The sequence below is a fragment of the Pelodiscus sinensis genome, chromosome 10, assembly GCF_049634645.1.
Source record: "Pelodiscus sinensis isolate JC-2024 chromosome 10, ASM4963464v1, whole genome shotgun sequence".
Taxonomy (NCBI): domain Eukaryota; kingdom Metazoa; phylum Chordata; order Testudines; family Trionychidae; genus Pelodiscus; species Pelodiscus sinensis.
The window spans coordinates 5,324,491-5,339,148 of NC_134720.1; the positions used below are offsets into that span (position 1 = coordinate 5,324,491).

The 14,658-nt window shown below is 42.4% G+C and overlaps 1 protein-coding gene across 15 annotated transcripts in view; it reads left to right on the forward strand.

Annotated features, from left to right (window-relative positions):
• Nucleotides 1-14,658, forward strand: part of DGKD (diacylglycerol kinase delta) — a 75,398-nt gene that overhangs the window by 37,981 nt on the left and 22,759 nt on the right. For 10 of the 15 annotated variants that reach the window (XM_075937420.1, XM_075937417.1, XM_075937419.1 and 7 more), the window contains 9 exons: nt 4,985-5,089; nt 5,615-5,774; nt 6,822-6,928; nt 7,583-7,708; nt 9,534-9,636; nt 10,079-10,241; nt 12,101-12,209; nt 12,990-13,129; nt 14,393-14,477. In XM_075937420.1, coding sequence (XP_075793535.1) covers nt 4,985-5,089; nt 5,615-5,774; nt 6,822-6,928; nt 7,583-7,708; nt 9,534-9,636; nt 10,079-10,241; nt 12,101-12,209; nt 12,990-13,129; nt 14,393-14,477 — 1,098 coding nt within the window. The remainder of the gene's footprint in view (nt 1-4,984; nt 5,090-5,614; nt 5,775-6,821; nt 6,929-7,582; nt 7,709-9,533; nt 9,637-10,078; nt 10,242-12,100; nt 12,210-12,989; nt 13,130-14,392; nt 14,478-14,658) is intronic. The other 5 variants (XM_075937418.1, XM_014577478.3, XM_014577479.3 and 2 more) reach the window with 1 other exon arrangement.

Sequence of the window (14,658 nt, forward strand, 5' to 3'; positions counted from 1 at the left end):
GGCACTATATTGGGCATGTATAGTACTAAGAAAATAAGCCTGATGCGTTTTTAAATATATTCAGACTACTATCAAGATTATTATGATTTTGTTTTCCATGTCCATCTCAGAAAGCAAGGCAAGAAGTAATCTGTAGCAAGAGAGATTTCTCTTAGATATTGGGAAAACTTTCTGACTGAAAAGGTAGTTTAGCTCTGGAATAGGCTTCCAAGGGAGGTTGTGAAATCCCATACAAAACAACTGTCAAGGATGGTGTAGGTTTACGTGGCCCTGTCTCAGTGCCGGGGGCTGAACTTGATGACCTCTCAATGTCACTTCCAGCCTGACAGTTCTCTGATTTTGTGATTTTACATTTTTTTTTTTATTTAGAACAGGAAAGAATCCAAATCTTGCACTTCTCCAGTATGGACGACTATACCAGTCATGTCCTCTCCACTTGTTTGAAAGGATCTTCATTGGTCCTGCCGTGAGGGCAGGGGACTGGACTCAGTGACCTCGCCAGGTCCCTTCCAGTTCTAGTATTTATAATGCTATGAAGGCTGCAATTTTAGTGTACGTTGTGTCAATATTTTATTATTTTTACAGTGGCCCAGAAGTGTGCAGGGTACTTTATAGGTAGCACTCTATGTGGATACAAAATTAGTATCTTCATCTGCAAATTGATCTGCGGATATCCGCATCCACATCCACGGATGCAGATACCCACGGATATAAAGCGGATATCCGCGGATTTGCATGGCTCTATTTATAGAGTAAACAGGAAGGAAGGTCCCTGCCCTGAAATCTTGCAGTTGCAAAGAGACAGAGGAGCATTTGAGGATGTCTGTATCTTCTGCAGCTGTGGTGGGAGAGTTACCATTCAGTCACTCTTGTGTCCACGCTCAACCTTGCATATTTCATACGTGTGGTCTTTTCTAAATTCCACACTGCTTCTAACAGCAGTCTAGAAATGGTGCCAGTAGAGTCTGGAGTCTTAGGAGGTGTCTTCACAGCACAGTTAGCTCAGGTTGTAAATCATTTATTATTTCTAATTTGACTGCCTCTTACATCCCAAACTCTCTCGTTCGAGTTAAATGGTGCCTTAGGCTTAAGCTAACTAGCCTGTAACAAAAGGGAGAAAGGAGGACGAACTTCATCAGGCCCTGCTGACTTGAATACATCACCACTAGTGGTGTGATGAGGATGCCACACCAGTGTGGCTTGAGAGCCTGAGCTGTAACAGCCACGCTCCCCGCTGCAGAATAGCCACCCCCTGGGTTTAAGATGGAGTGTTGCATGCTGTGTCCTTACCGCAAGAAGCCTCTTTTTATTTTAAAGGTGTGTTCTGCCCCCATGTGGTTTGAATTAAATGTGGCCCATCTGTACCTTGTTAGTTACTGGGGCCACTTTTGTTTGGGCAAAGTCTGGTTAAGGCCAGTTGTATGCTGCACTCTATAATAGGGATATGTTTTCTGAAGAGCTTGAAAAGAAAAAAAATGTTTCTACGTTAATAGTTGTTTGCCAACAGTTACATGCACACTTCCCAGTGTGTGATCTGCTATTGCGACAACTAATGTATGACATTAAGAGGAAGTTTAATTTAAACTGGAATTTGGCTGCGGAAAACTGATAGGTTGGCAGGTGTGTGTGTTGTTTTTAATTTGTCACATTAGCCATAGTGGAAGAGATGGGAAATGAGTGGAATAAGGAGACTATCTTGGATCAGAAATATTTAGGGGGACATCTATTTTTCCCGTTAATATTGTTTAGGGAGAGGTTTACATTTGATGTGGCATCACAGTAATTTTTTTATTTTTGTGTGCCTGTACACATGCTGGCTGCAGTTGCTAGAGTCTTGTGAAACTGACACAGTCCTAGGCATTTTCATTCAGGCTCAGTCATGATATAGGTTGGTGGGGACTCTGCCTACTTAATAACCACTGAAGGTGCTAACAGCTCCCTGAGTGTTATCCTTCCTGTCTTAGGAATCTATCTATTGACTTTGATTTTTATCTGCTTAGGTTTAAGTATTCATTCTCCAGATACTTAATGATGCTCTGTCTCCCACCCCCTTCCCTTTTTCTTTCTCTCTCCCCCTCCCCTTCCCCTCTCCTATTTATTTCAAGTTTTCATATCCCCAACTCATAACTCCCGTTATTTGAAGAAGTGGGCTGTGCCTACGAAAGCTAATGATACCATCTACATGTTTTGTTAGTCTAAAAAGTGCTACCAGACCATTTTTTTTTCTGTAACAGACTAACTCCGCTTCCCCCTGAAGCTTCTGCTTCAGATAGTAAAGCCTTATTTGCAGAAGAAGCAGAGAATCAAATGAGAAGTTAGATTTTGTATGTGTGTGTGTATATCTGGAAGCTGTTAAAGTTAATTTAGATGGAATTTTGTTTAGTACAAAATGCTAACATAACTCCTTACATCAAGGTACTTTAAAATCAAGATTCACATTAAACTAGGGCTCTGTGCTAGCAAACACTTAAGTACTGTTTTAACTTATATGAATAGTCCCATTCACATGGTGTGTGTGGGGGGGGTACTTGTTATGCGAATAAAGTTACACCAGTATTCAAGTATTTCAAAGGTCAGGGTATAAGTGAACATGGAGGGACATAGGGATAGAGACAGGAGAATGATGAAGATGGAAGAGCTGCTCTGGTAGATATGAGGCAGGACATTTTAGTTTGTAACTTTTGGGGATTAGGTGGCTTTGTAGAGTGTAGGCTCAGCCCTTAAGGGAGGAAGAATCTTTTACTTGTCTATAGTGACCCCTTCTGTCAGGAGGAATATTGACCAGTTATGAAGAGAGCCACTTTTGCTCCTTTTTGGCCAGTTCTGCTGCAATGAGTTGAGGTAAGAGGAAAAAGAAGGTATCTCCCCACCGAAATAGGAAATGTGCCATAAAGTAAAAAGAAGAGTGAAACAAATAGAGAGGTGGGGGAGGGGAGATGCCAAGAACTAAAATGAGAGAAAAAAGCTTCAGAGGGGTGGCCTAGTTAGTCTGTAACAGGAAAAACTTCAAAAAACAACAAATAGTCTAGCAGAACCTTAAAGACGAACAAAATATGTAGATGGTATCTTGAGCTTTTGTGTCATCTGAAGAAGTGGGTTGCCCCCACGAAAGCTCATGATACCATCTACATGGTTTGGTTGTCTTTAAGGTGCTACTAGACTATTTGTTGTTTTTTAAGTTTTTAAAATGAGAGCGAGGGAGGAAGGAAAGAAATGAGTGAACTCCACAGAGCAGAGGAGTTTGCTTTAATATGGGAGAAGAGATATTTAAGTTTCCTCTAGCTCTTACTCGGATTAATTTTGGGGGAGAATCTTTTTGCCTCATTTGAAAATCGTTCTTTTCACAGGCAAATTAACCCCAACTTCTCAATTATATCTAGATGTATTCCTATCTGGGCACCTTTCTATCCAACTGTTCAGTTTCACAGCATCAAAAAACTTAAATTTTGTTATATGTACATTTAAAAAAATGGACCCTGTCTTGGTCAGTCTTTATTGAAGTCACTACCCCTGGTCTAAGCCCCCTTGAGAGTTTTTTTCCTGGAACAGGTCTCATTAACCATTCCACTCTCTCAATAGGAAAGTTATTGCAGAAATTAAATCTGAGTTTTCTGTATGGATGTTCTGTGCTTAAATGTGACTGTTATTTCTTCCTCAATGATTGTATCCATTTCCAGCGATATATTAGGAGTATATTCAAAGTATGACTTTGTGTTGAAGATTTTATGATTAAACGTGGTTAAAGCAGCAGCTAATGTGCTAGATTCACTGCCCTTCCCTCTTGAGTCTTATTTCTCTCCTATGCTTCTTTAAATTCTGGACACAGCAGATGCTAGTGTTGAGAGTCTGTAGGGGAGATTTTAGGGCTCTTTTGAATTAGTTTTTTAGGTTTGTTATGGAGCAATGTTAAAGTTGAGAGTAGTTAAAGTAGCCCACAATTATTAGCCTGTTATATTCACCTAAACTAAACCATTCTCTCAAGTGTTATCTCATCTTTGAAGTAAATCAGATCAGGCTTTCTGGAGATAAGAGGGTTAAACAGTATGATTATCTCTGTTGGGGAAACATTTTCCTTATTTTTAAACTTATTTTCACTTGTCACAACTCCAAAATGGGTTGATTAAACTATAATCTGTTCGTTTTAGCAAGACCTTATGTTTGGGAAGATTATTGTCAAAATGATCATTAACGGTTTCTGTCTACATTATGAGCATAGTAGAGCTTATAAACTCCATGTGGCCACAAATCAGATAGCCATGATGGCAGAAGCAGCAGGAGAGAGACCACATGGAGTGGAGGGCCTGGAACAGTTTATCAATAAGAGGCAGAGGGTGAGTTAGGTTGCTTCTCAACATTCCCTGTCACTGAGACATGAAAGTGTGTATTGTTGTAGGATAGGATCATATCCTGGTTTTGAGGTTTCCCTCCCATTAAGTAATTGATAGTTACAGCCTTAACTCCACTGTACCACATATTTTGCATAGGAATGTTAGCTGGTAGAAGTTGGCGTGTTGCCTTGTAAACAAAATAAAAATAGAATTTGACTTTATACTGTTGTTCAAATGAATATGAAAAATCCAATCAAATGTTTTTTTTTTTTTAAAGCCTCATCTAGTATTCAAGCAGTTAATATGTTGGCACTGCTGTTGTATGATTGATTTCCGTGTTGTGCTGTTCTTTGAATGGCTCTCCAGTGCTTTTCTCAAAGTCTAATTATTAATGATTTCAGGAGTCGGAATAGGAACAAAAACATCTTCAGCTCTGTAAACACTACTGAAAGAGAGCATTGGCCTCGGAGGCAAGGAGTACCATTAAAGTGTCATTGATCTTTGCTCAGAGATGTACAGTTGATTGCTGAGGCTGTCCTCAGAAGCAATTTGATTTCATGTGATAAAGGTTGTTCTTATTCTCTGGAGTGTTCTCTACTCTCTGTTCTTCCTGGCAGCCCTGGGACTCACCAGCATGATTTTCTCTGTCCTGTCAGGTTATCACCCCATGTCGGAAGCTCATCCTCTGTGCGGATAATAGAAAAGAGATGGAAGATTGGATTGCAGCTCTGAAGACAATACAGAACCGTGAGCATTTTGAGGTAATAGAAGAGCCTTATTATTTACCAGCTGCATTTTGTGCCATTCCTCCCGAACAGTATCTGTTTATGGGATTGACCTAGTGCCCGTTAATGTGAGTCCTTTCATTGACTTCAGTGGGCACTGGATCATATCCAAACTGCCAAACCTCCAAACTGCTACCTGTGTACATCCCTCTTAGAGTGACTTTTCTTCCCTGTATAGTTCCCTCTTGGTGGGTGTAGAACACTTGCCACTGGGAGAGAGGGGGTGGGTGGGTGCAGAACACATGCTTTGCACCCAGTCTTGATGTCAGCCGACCACTATTTCTGTGACTTGTCACACCTGCTCAGGATTGAGCCTACTCCAGGTGCTTGATCTGTAAGAACCTAACTCCTTGTCCTTTTGTGTGCTTAGCTTGCCTAGTGTGTTAACTGCACAAAGCCTGCCCTCTCCCTATTTCCCCAAAAAAGATTGTGCCATTTTTGCCTTTTCTGTCTGTTATGTTTGAGTTTCTCTCTTAGGAAAACTCTCAACCTCCACCTTAGGTTTTACTGTACTGTATTTATTTTAAGTCTACGCAGTATAGTATGGACCATTTCTCAGGGATGCATAACTGGTACGCCTGCTCACATGCTCGGCCAACGTACTGCAATGTGTGCCGGGAAGCATTATCTGGGGTCACATCGCATGGACTCTCATGTGAAGGTAAAAGCACTTTATTGTCTCCCGCTCAGGGCATAGTGCCATGGTGACTCACTACTGTATTCCAAAGATCGTTTAAAACAATGGCGCTATTGTTTGCGGATTACAGAATGGGCCAGAAAAGTGACATCAAATGCACAGAAAGCTATAGAATATGTAAGATTGGAATTATGGGCTTGATCCTACATTCCTTTTGCTTTCAAAGTCCTGTTGGCTTTCTGGGGAATTTTATAGGTGTATAACAAATGCAGGATCCAGTCCTTAGGAAGATGACAGAAAATACATAGTTTTAATGAAGCAAAATGCAGGACAATGTAGCACTTTAAAGACTAACAAGATGGTTTATTAGATGATGAGCTTTCGTGGGCCAGACCCACTTCCTCAGATCAAATAGTGGAAGAAAATAGTCACAGCCATATATACCAAAGGATACAATTTAAAAAAATGAACACATATGAAAAGGACAAATCACATAGTTTTAATGGTGCTTCTTATGCTGTTGGATCTGGCAGTGGTGTGGGGAAGCACTTATTTTTGATCAGCAAAAATCATTGCCATAGAATATTAGAATTTTCCAAATCAGATGTGTGAAGGTGTCTGTTTTGAAGAATCAAATTGAACTTGTATTTTTTATTATTCATAGCAGCAGGTGCACAAAATGTTGGAATCTCTATTCTTGGTCAGCTTGGGCATAGCAGACTAGCACAGCTTCTTACAGCTCATACTTCTAGCTTACACCCATGATGTGTAACGGGATTCAGGCATATTTTACTGTAGCTATCATGTCGTATTTAACAAGGGGATAACTAAGCCTTGTACAGTCCAGCGGTGAAAGTGAGGAGCAACTGTTAGTAGCTAGAGAAAATAGAGGCTTTTAATCAGCTCAGTGCATTTAGCTCTGACTGTTTTGCCATTTCTAACAAGGCAGAGGGTGCTGTCTTTTGGAACAGACATTTGAAACTCTGTTTCTCTGCTCAGGTAGCCCTTTTGTTCATACTGTCACATCGTGTGTTCAGTGGCAGGATTCATTTCTTTTTCCTTCCTCTTTAGTATGCAAGTTTAAAGCTCACAAGCGGTGTGCGGTGCGGGCAACCAACAACTGCAAGTGGACGACATTGGCATCTATTGGGAAGGATATCATTGAAGATGAAGATGGGGTATGTATCAGCCTAGACCACATCCCCTCCGGGTTGTAATAGCTGGAACTATGGAGTTTACTTTGCATGTTTTCCTCACCTGTTTCTTATGAGACGTTAGGGTAGAATGAGTTGAAGCCTTCTTTTCCCCAAGTCCTGATTTGGAAAAATTAGATGGAACTGAGTGGCCTGGGGCTTGCCAATACTCTGTACAATTTATTGTGTGTGGAAAAAAATCAACTGTGTCTTTAAATGCAAATGACATGTAAAGCCACTTGGTGTCAGAATGTGATGCTCTTTATGAGAGAGCCTTCCCATTATTACTTATGTTTTATAAGGTTCCCTAATGGCCAGAGACACCTGTAGAATTATGGGCCAGGAGAACATGGTGATCTGAGATTGAGTAGTTAAAACTTAGGTTCCCTATATCTCAGTCATGGAAAAGGAAGGATTGTCCAGTGGTTAAGGCACTAGCCTAGGATGTGATACACCTGGATAGAGACTTCCTGGGGCAACTCACTTAGCCTATCCGTGCCTCAATGCCATCTAAATGTGTAAGGTAGATACAGAGGTATTTCTTAGAGCGTGGCCTTGCTTTCCTCGAGCATCTCATCTTTTGTTGTTACAGTTGTAGTCTGGAAACTTATCGTGATTCCCTCTCTAATTGGTTTGCAGATTTCAATGCCACACCAGTGGCTGGAAGGAAACCTCCCCGTGAGTGCCAAATGCACAGTGTGCGATAAAACATGTGGCAGTGTTCTGCGCTTACAAGATTGGCGCTGCCTCTGGTGCAAAGCTATGGTGAGCTGAGTGAATGTGGAGGACCTCTGTGATACCTTCACCTCCTCCCTGCTGGGTGTGTGCATACCTGTGTGATCTGTTACTGCCGTTTGTGTGATGTGACAGTTCAGGTCATGTTCTCATTCAGATGTACTCCTATTCTTCTCCATGTTGTAGGTGTTCTGCAAAGGGTAAGAAATAAGGCTTGTGCCTAATTGCTTCACGGGGGTGTATAGATAAGGCCCGAAAAGATTTTTCACAACCAAAAACACTCCAGGACTTCTTTACTGCCCGTATATTTGCTTAGAAATACCTGGATTTTCATATCTATCATCTTTTTACTGGAGGTCTTTCATGAAATAATTAAAATTTATAGGTACCATCCTTGGTCCTTAGCTACAAGGGTTGGAGATGATGAATCTTTAACATATTGTTGTTTATAGCTGTGTAGTTATTAACAGAAACAAACAGCAAAGCCAGGAGTTCTAAACCACCTGAATAAAAACCATTTCCTCTCTCGAATCAATGGGTTTCACTTGCTTAAAATCTGTGACGACATAAATCCTGCTGGTTTTTCAGTTGGCTATAGGGATATTAAGGAAAAGGGCAGTACATGAATTTCTCATGTTAAAACTCCCCCAGAAATTATAAAATAACCCCTATCCTGGGCCTTCTCCATACATTAGAAAGGAGCAAAAAGGTCACTAGTCTAATTTCTGTTTACTGGTGCCAAGCACTTTATCAACCTCCTTACTTATCTTAACCCCTCACCATGTCAGTTGCACCTACATTGTGTATTCACCCTACGTCCCCTTCTCTCTGCTTTTCCATTCTCCATGTTCTCTCCTCCTCTGTTCCTTCTCCTTTTCCAACTTTTCATTTTATTCCTTCTTTCTGTCTCTCCACTTGGGCCAAAATGTTGAAAACTGGGTGCCTGAAGTGAGACTTCTAATCCAGACTTAGGCACCTGAATGGCCTGATTTCCAAAAATGCTGAGCACTCAGCTGTTCCCACTGAAGTGGGTGAAGTTATACTAGGGAGTAACTTGGCCCTGTGGGTCCCAACATTGTTATCATTCGCTTTTGAGTGTCAGTTGCCCATCTCAGAAGGAAAAGCATCTTGCAGACACAGGAAGGGCTGAGGAGAGTTAACAGAAGAGATGAAAGAACTGTGAACCCAGCTTGCTACATAGGGTGTGTCTACACTGCAGCCGAGAGTGATCCGTCTAGCCCAGATAAACAGACTCTTGTTAACCGAGCTCAAGCTGGTGTGCTAAAAATAGCACTGGGGATGTTGCATTCTGCAGAGACTTGAACTACCCAGGACAGCACGAACCCAAGGAGTTGGGAGGGCTTGAAAGCCCAAGCTGCAAGGTCCACAGTGCTAATTTTAGCAGACTAGCTCCAACCCTGCTAGTGTGAGTTTACCAAGGGCTGGAAGTCTTGCTCACATCTGTACCCTGGGGCTTGTCTACACAGGATTCTCAGGAAAATTAAGATAGTTAACTAAAGGTATGAAGCTAATGTGCATAACTGAGACAGCTTTAAACCTGTTTAATGTAGCTTATGAATTAAGGCAGCTGTACTTAGTGCATGTTTATTTATGTGCATTAACTTGTAGTTAGGCTGCCTATGTCCTCATATAGATGTGTCTTTAGACAGCTTTCTTTAGTCACTTCATACTGTTGATTCCCATTTCTTTGAATCCTTCCTCTCCTCCTCCCTCCCCCCCCCCCCCCCCCAGCATCTTTCTTTCCTATTCAGGTCCTGTTTTCAGGGTGGGATGGTTTTCTGCATTGTGGAACAGGACTTAAAGGGACTAGCTGACTACAATTTTATTATTTCAGGTACACACAACATGTAAAGATTTGTTATCAACTAAGTGCCCCCTGGGCCTCTGTAAAGTATCAGTCATCCCTCCCACAGCTCTTAACAGCATTGATTCAGATGGTAAGTATTCACCAGTATCTTCCCCCTTACTCTTTCAGTTATAGATCTTTCAACTAGGTATTTTTACCCCAAGGACCTGAACTGAATTCTGCTAAAATTTCAAGTAAATCCCATGCTGCAGGTTTTGCCTGAAACCTGTGAATGAATAAGCTCATCAGCGTTGAGATCCTCAGGCTGTTCATTTTGGTATAGCATTCGGTTTATTTGCTATGGCCCCAAAGTTAGGGGCTTGTTCATACTGCAAAATTTGATGGCATGATTGATAGAAGCTTGTTCATGCTGGTGTCGGTGTGGCCTTTACGTATGTCAGCATCTCAGAGAAATTATTTTAACGTCTTCATCCCTGTGTTTGCAGAATGTTACTGCTGGGAGTGAGGTTGTTTTTTCTTCCTCCGTCTCCTATTGCTGCTTCACTTTCCCCACTTTCCTTCTTCCCACTCAGGGTTCTGGAAAGCCACTTGTCCTCCATCCTGCACAAGCCCCTTGCTGGTCTTTGTCAACTCAAAAAGTGGAGACAACCAAGGTGTAAAATTTCTAAGGAGATTCAAACAGCTGCTGAATCCAGCACAGGTCTTTGACCTCATGAATGGAGGACCTCACCTTGGGTAAGGAGATGTTCTTTGGCTGAGCAAATTCCCTGAAAATACCCAAGAAACAGCAACAATTGACTGTTTGTCCTTAATTCTTTCTTCCTTCCCACGCCCTCCAAAAACATCTAGCAAAGGGTACTAGCCTCAGAGAGAACTGTATATATGCAGTATGGAGGGGCTTTCCATAGCTGTTTTTGAGTTACTGATCAGACAAAATCAGATCTATATTTGAAAGAATTTGTAATTTCCACTCTCCAGTAACTGCAAAACAGCTGAAGGATTTCCCTGAGATTCCAGAAGCTTCCCTCTGGGATGAAACCAAGCATGGAAACTGTCAGCCCAAAAAAGCATGTATGTGAAGACAAGCATCTAAGAGCCTTCTTGACCTAGCTGTAATTATTGTGTTTGCTGTAATGAGAAATGGGATATTGTGGGTGGCACTCGGACACTGTAAAAGTGATCTGTATAAAAACAGTCACAAATAAATATTATATCCATGGAATAAACTCTGTCCTCCACCTGGACCCTAGAGTTATCACTCCTGGGCTGTTTCTACCATCAGACGCCTCTGAGCATCATTCATGTGGGTGAATGCCTTTTTAATTAACAAAGGCCTTCACACTGTCTCCTTTTATGTTTCCCCCAACCTGGCTTGCGTAAAAGCAGGAATTCCAAACCATACTGAGTTGGGCTCTGAGATCAGGCAGTATCCACTCCTGAACCATTTTAAAGCCTACTGGTTTGAGATACCGTAACTACCATAGACATTTAGGCAGGTTGCAAGATATTGGACATAAAACTGAAGCACCCTGATGGATGGAAAAGTTATATTAGATCATTTTAAAGGGATTTTAAATGGTATGTGTTATTTCCTCTCTCTGCCTGCGTGGTTGGATTTGTGGTGCTAAGGCCCATGTCTTCATAGGGGGAGGAAATAAAAAAGGAATAATTTTCTCAAACTTTTAAAATTGCTTTTTTATAGAAAATGAAAATGGCAACAATAAAGTAAATGGTCGGGTGGTGTAAAGTTCACCGAATAATTCCAAACTCGTGCCAACCAAACCAAGCCCCACAATATGCCATCATCTTTGACAGCTCTTTCTCAAGTGCAGTGGTGATTGCATGAAGTAAAATGACTTTTCTGTAGTGCTGTAGTTTATTTAGGACAGGTAATACCCTCGGAGGCTTTACAGTAAGAACCACAGACAGCTTTTAAGAGAGGTTGGATTTTAGGGCTGATATTTTGGCCAATGTCCCCAGTAGCCCAGACAAATGGAGATATTACATTGTGGTGGTGCTGTCTAGTGGCAACGCAGACAAGGCAGCAGAGCAATGGTTTGCCGACGACCTTTGTGACAGAATTGTGGGTTTAATCTCCTGCTCCTGAACACGTTCATGTACTGAATGTGTACCCCTTTCTTGCAGTCTTGTTTCTTGCAGTCTTGTTTTTATTGGCATGGCTCTGAATGTGGAGGCAGTGAATCCAGGACAACCCAAATAACCCAGTTGTGTGCAGAACACTACAAATCTCAGACAGGAATTCATTCTGCGGATTATCAGCCTCCAAATATTTGTTTCCTCTGCTGTTGAGACTGAAGTACACTGGTGCTGAAATGGAGTACCCTATTATAGAGTCTCCATTCGGTACAGTGAATAGATAAGAACATTGCACATAGCTGTATTTATATTTCCTTTTTACCGTGAAGAATTCAAACGCATCTGGGATCTAACAGTGGCTTGTGTTCATTGAAAAATTAACTTCTAGTTAAAGCCATGCACAGCAAAGTTTGTAACCCAGATTGAAATAACTAATCAATCCTGTTACTTTAGTAGCATGTTATTTTTCCCCTTTGTTTTATTTTTCCCCTCTGTAGTTTACGTTTATTCCAGAAATTTGACACTTTCCGGATTCTGGTTTGCGGTGGGGATGGAAGTGTTGGATGGGTTCTGTCCGAAATTGACAGCCTCAATCTTCACAAACAGGTACCTGCCCTCAGGGCATGTCCATGTGTAAAAATGAAGAACAGGCAGCAAGGGGTGAAGAGGTCTCTGATTGGAGAAAAATGCAGTTGTGCTAGAATGAAGCAGCTAAACGCTTCCCATAGTTGGCACTCCTGCAGTAACTTTTGCCGAATGGGGCCGAGCGCTGGACTAACAGTGACCCCTGCCAGTCAGTGCTCCTACACAATTCCCTCCTGTGACAGCCTGGTATAGCTCTGAGCGTTCACTCGGTCTCTGCTCCTGCACCATCCCCGACATAGATTTCTGCCAGGAGAGACCTGGGTCTAGCTCCCAAAGGGCCAGTACTCCTACTCCAGTCCCTCTAATAATTCTAAAAGAGACTGTGAGTCCCTGTGGTATCAGAGTCCAGGAATAGTTAAATACTTTCACTCTGTGCTGTGTTAAGGGTAGAGATTTTCTACCGGAGATCCCTGTGCCATTCCCTTAGGTCAGGAAAGGCAACAGCACCACCAGGTGGTCAAATGGAACTGTTGTGCTCTGCCCAGTTGAAAGGTTTTTGTTGTAGTGGAGAGAAGTCATTCGAATCTACTCCTCTCGCCAGTCACAGCTTAAAAATGGTGGGTGTTTTCTCTCTTGCTGTATGCTTTTCTGGCTGTGGCTATCCTCTTTTGATGACTAGTTTTACTCCGTGATTGAGCAAGGATGAGAATCAGTGAGGTTCTTCTCAGTGCTGTGTTTGGATGGGTGGGGCTTGTGTTTTCTTTCTGGGTATCAATGTTGATCTTCTTTCTCCTGATGCAGTGCCAGTTGGGGGTGCTGCCCCTGGGTACAGGAAATGACCTTGCCCGGGTGCTAGGGTGGGGATCTGCGTGTGATGACGACACCCAGCTACCACAGATCCTAGAGAAGCTGGAGAGGGCCAGTACCAAAATGCTAGACAGGTGAGTGTCAGCCCAAATACAACATCCACATCTCTGACTCAGGTTTTACCACCAGACAGTGTGCTGAGCTCTGTTCTGAAACAACAGCCTCCCAGGACAGTCATATTGTTCCTGGCGCTTACCTGCCTGAATTACTGACTAGTTCCACCAACAGTTCCCCATTATACTCCTGACCCTAGTTGTTAGCAGGGCAAGGCGTTCTTATAGTCCTTGTTACTGTGCAGAATAATCACACCGAGGAGCTATTGTGCAGTATAGAAGTGACTAGTAATGCCTGAAGGGAGAGAGACCTCCCCTTATTGCACATTTACACATACAGCTTTGATGATTGTAAAATGAGTTCAGTGCTTTCAGCCTAGTCCCAAACCATTACACAGTTTGGTATGGATCAGAGGAGATCCAGAGCTGCAGTAAACTCATAGTAGTTAGCTGTGGCATGGATCTTATGCCATTTTGTATATAAGAACAACCATACTGGGTCAGGTCAATGGTCCATTTAGCACAGTATCCTGTCTGCCGACAGTGGCCAATGCCAGATGCTCTAGAGGGAGGGAATGCAACCAGGTAATCCTCACTTGATCCCTCTCCTGTCACCCAGTTCCAGACACATATCTTCTTCCTTATCCTGCCGTATAGTCTGGAGCAACATATCTAGAGGTTGGGTAGTGGATCTGGATAGCACAGTGAAATTGACAAGGTCCCCAAGCCCTGTATTCTAGAAATCTTCTCTGTGTACCTTGGCTGCACTACCATCTGTGATTTTTGCCTTCAGGTGCTCACTCAGGATTGGAAATAGTTATTTCATATCTGCTTCAAATAGTAAAACTAAACTGCAAGCTGAAATGGGCATTTGTATGTCTACAGTTTATTTCTAGCTCAAGCTGACACTTAAAGAATGTTTCTGCAGCAGCCTTTGAGAGTTGAGTGATGGAAACACTCATAGCAAAGCCTTCCATGTGTGTCTGAGAGAGACGGTGGAGGTAGCATACAGGGAGTACTAGGGATGTGGGGATGAAAAGGGATTCTTGTTTGGAGGCTATCACCTCTCCCCCAGTGCAGACCCCTTTACGAGTTGCATGCTGTGATGCTGCGCACCTCAAGGAAGGTGTTCATTTTTTATTCCAAATGTGCATGTGCGTAGCCCTGAATTCAGGTCATAGAAAGAGCCCTTTAATTCTGTCTTAATCCCCACTCGTGTGTATTTCTCATGACGAGGAGGCAGTCAGCTTGGCAGTAATGGTTGCAATGGTTTCATTTCAATAGATGGAGCATCATGGTGTATGAAACCAAACTCCCTCATCAGGCATCAACTTCCACAGTCACTGAAGATTTCACTGAGGATTCTGAGGTACTTAGCCAGCTGCAAAGGGCTAAGGACTGGGAGGAGATTCAGCAGCGGATGGGCTCAGACCAGACGGGGAGTGGACTATGGAGAAGGGAATTTAAATGAAGTGGGCTTAGACTCTGCACAAGAGGGGTGAGGTGCTGTAGAAAAGGATGGGAATTGGGCTGCCGAAAACAATCACCTC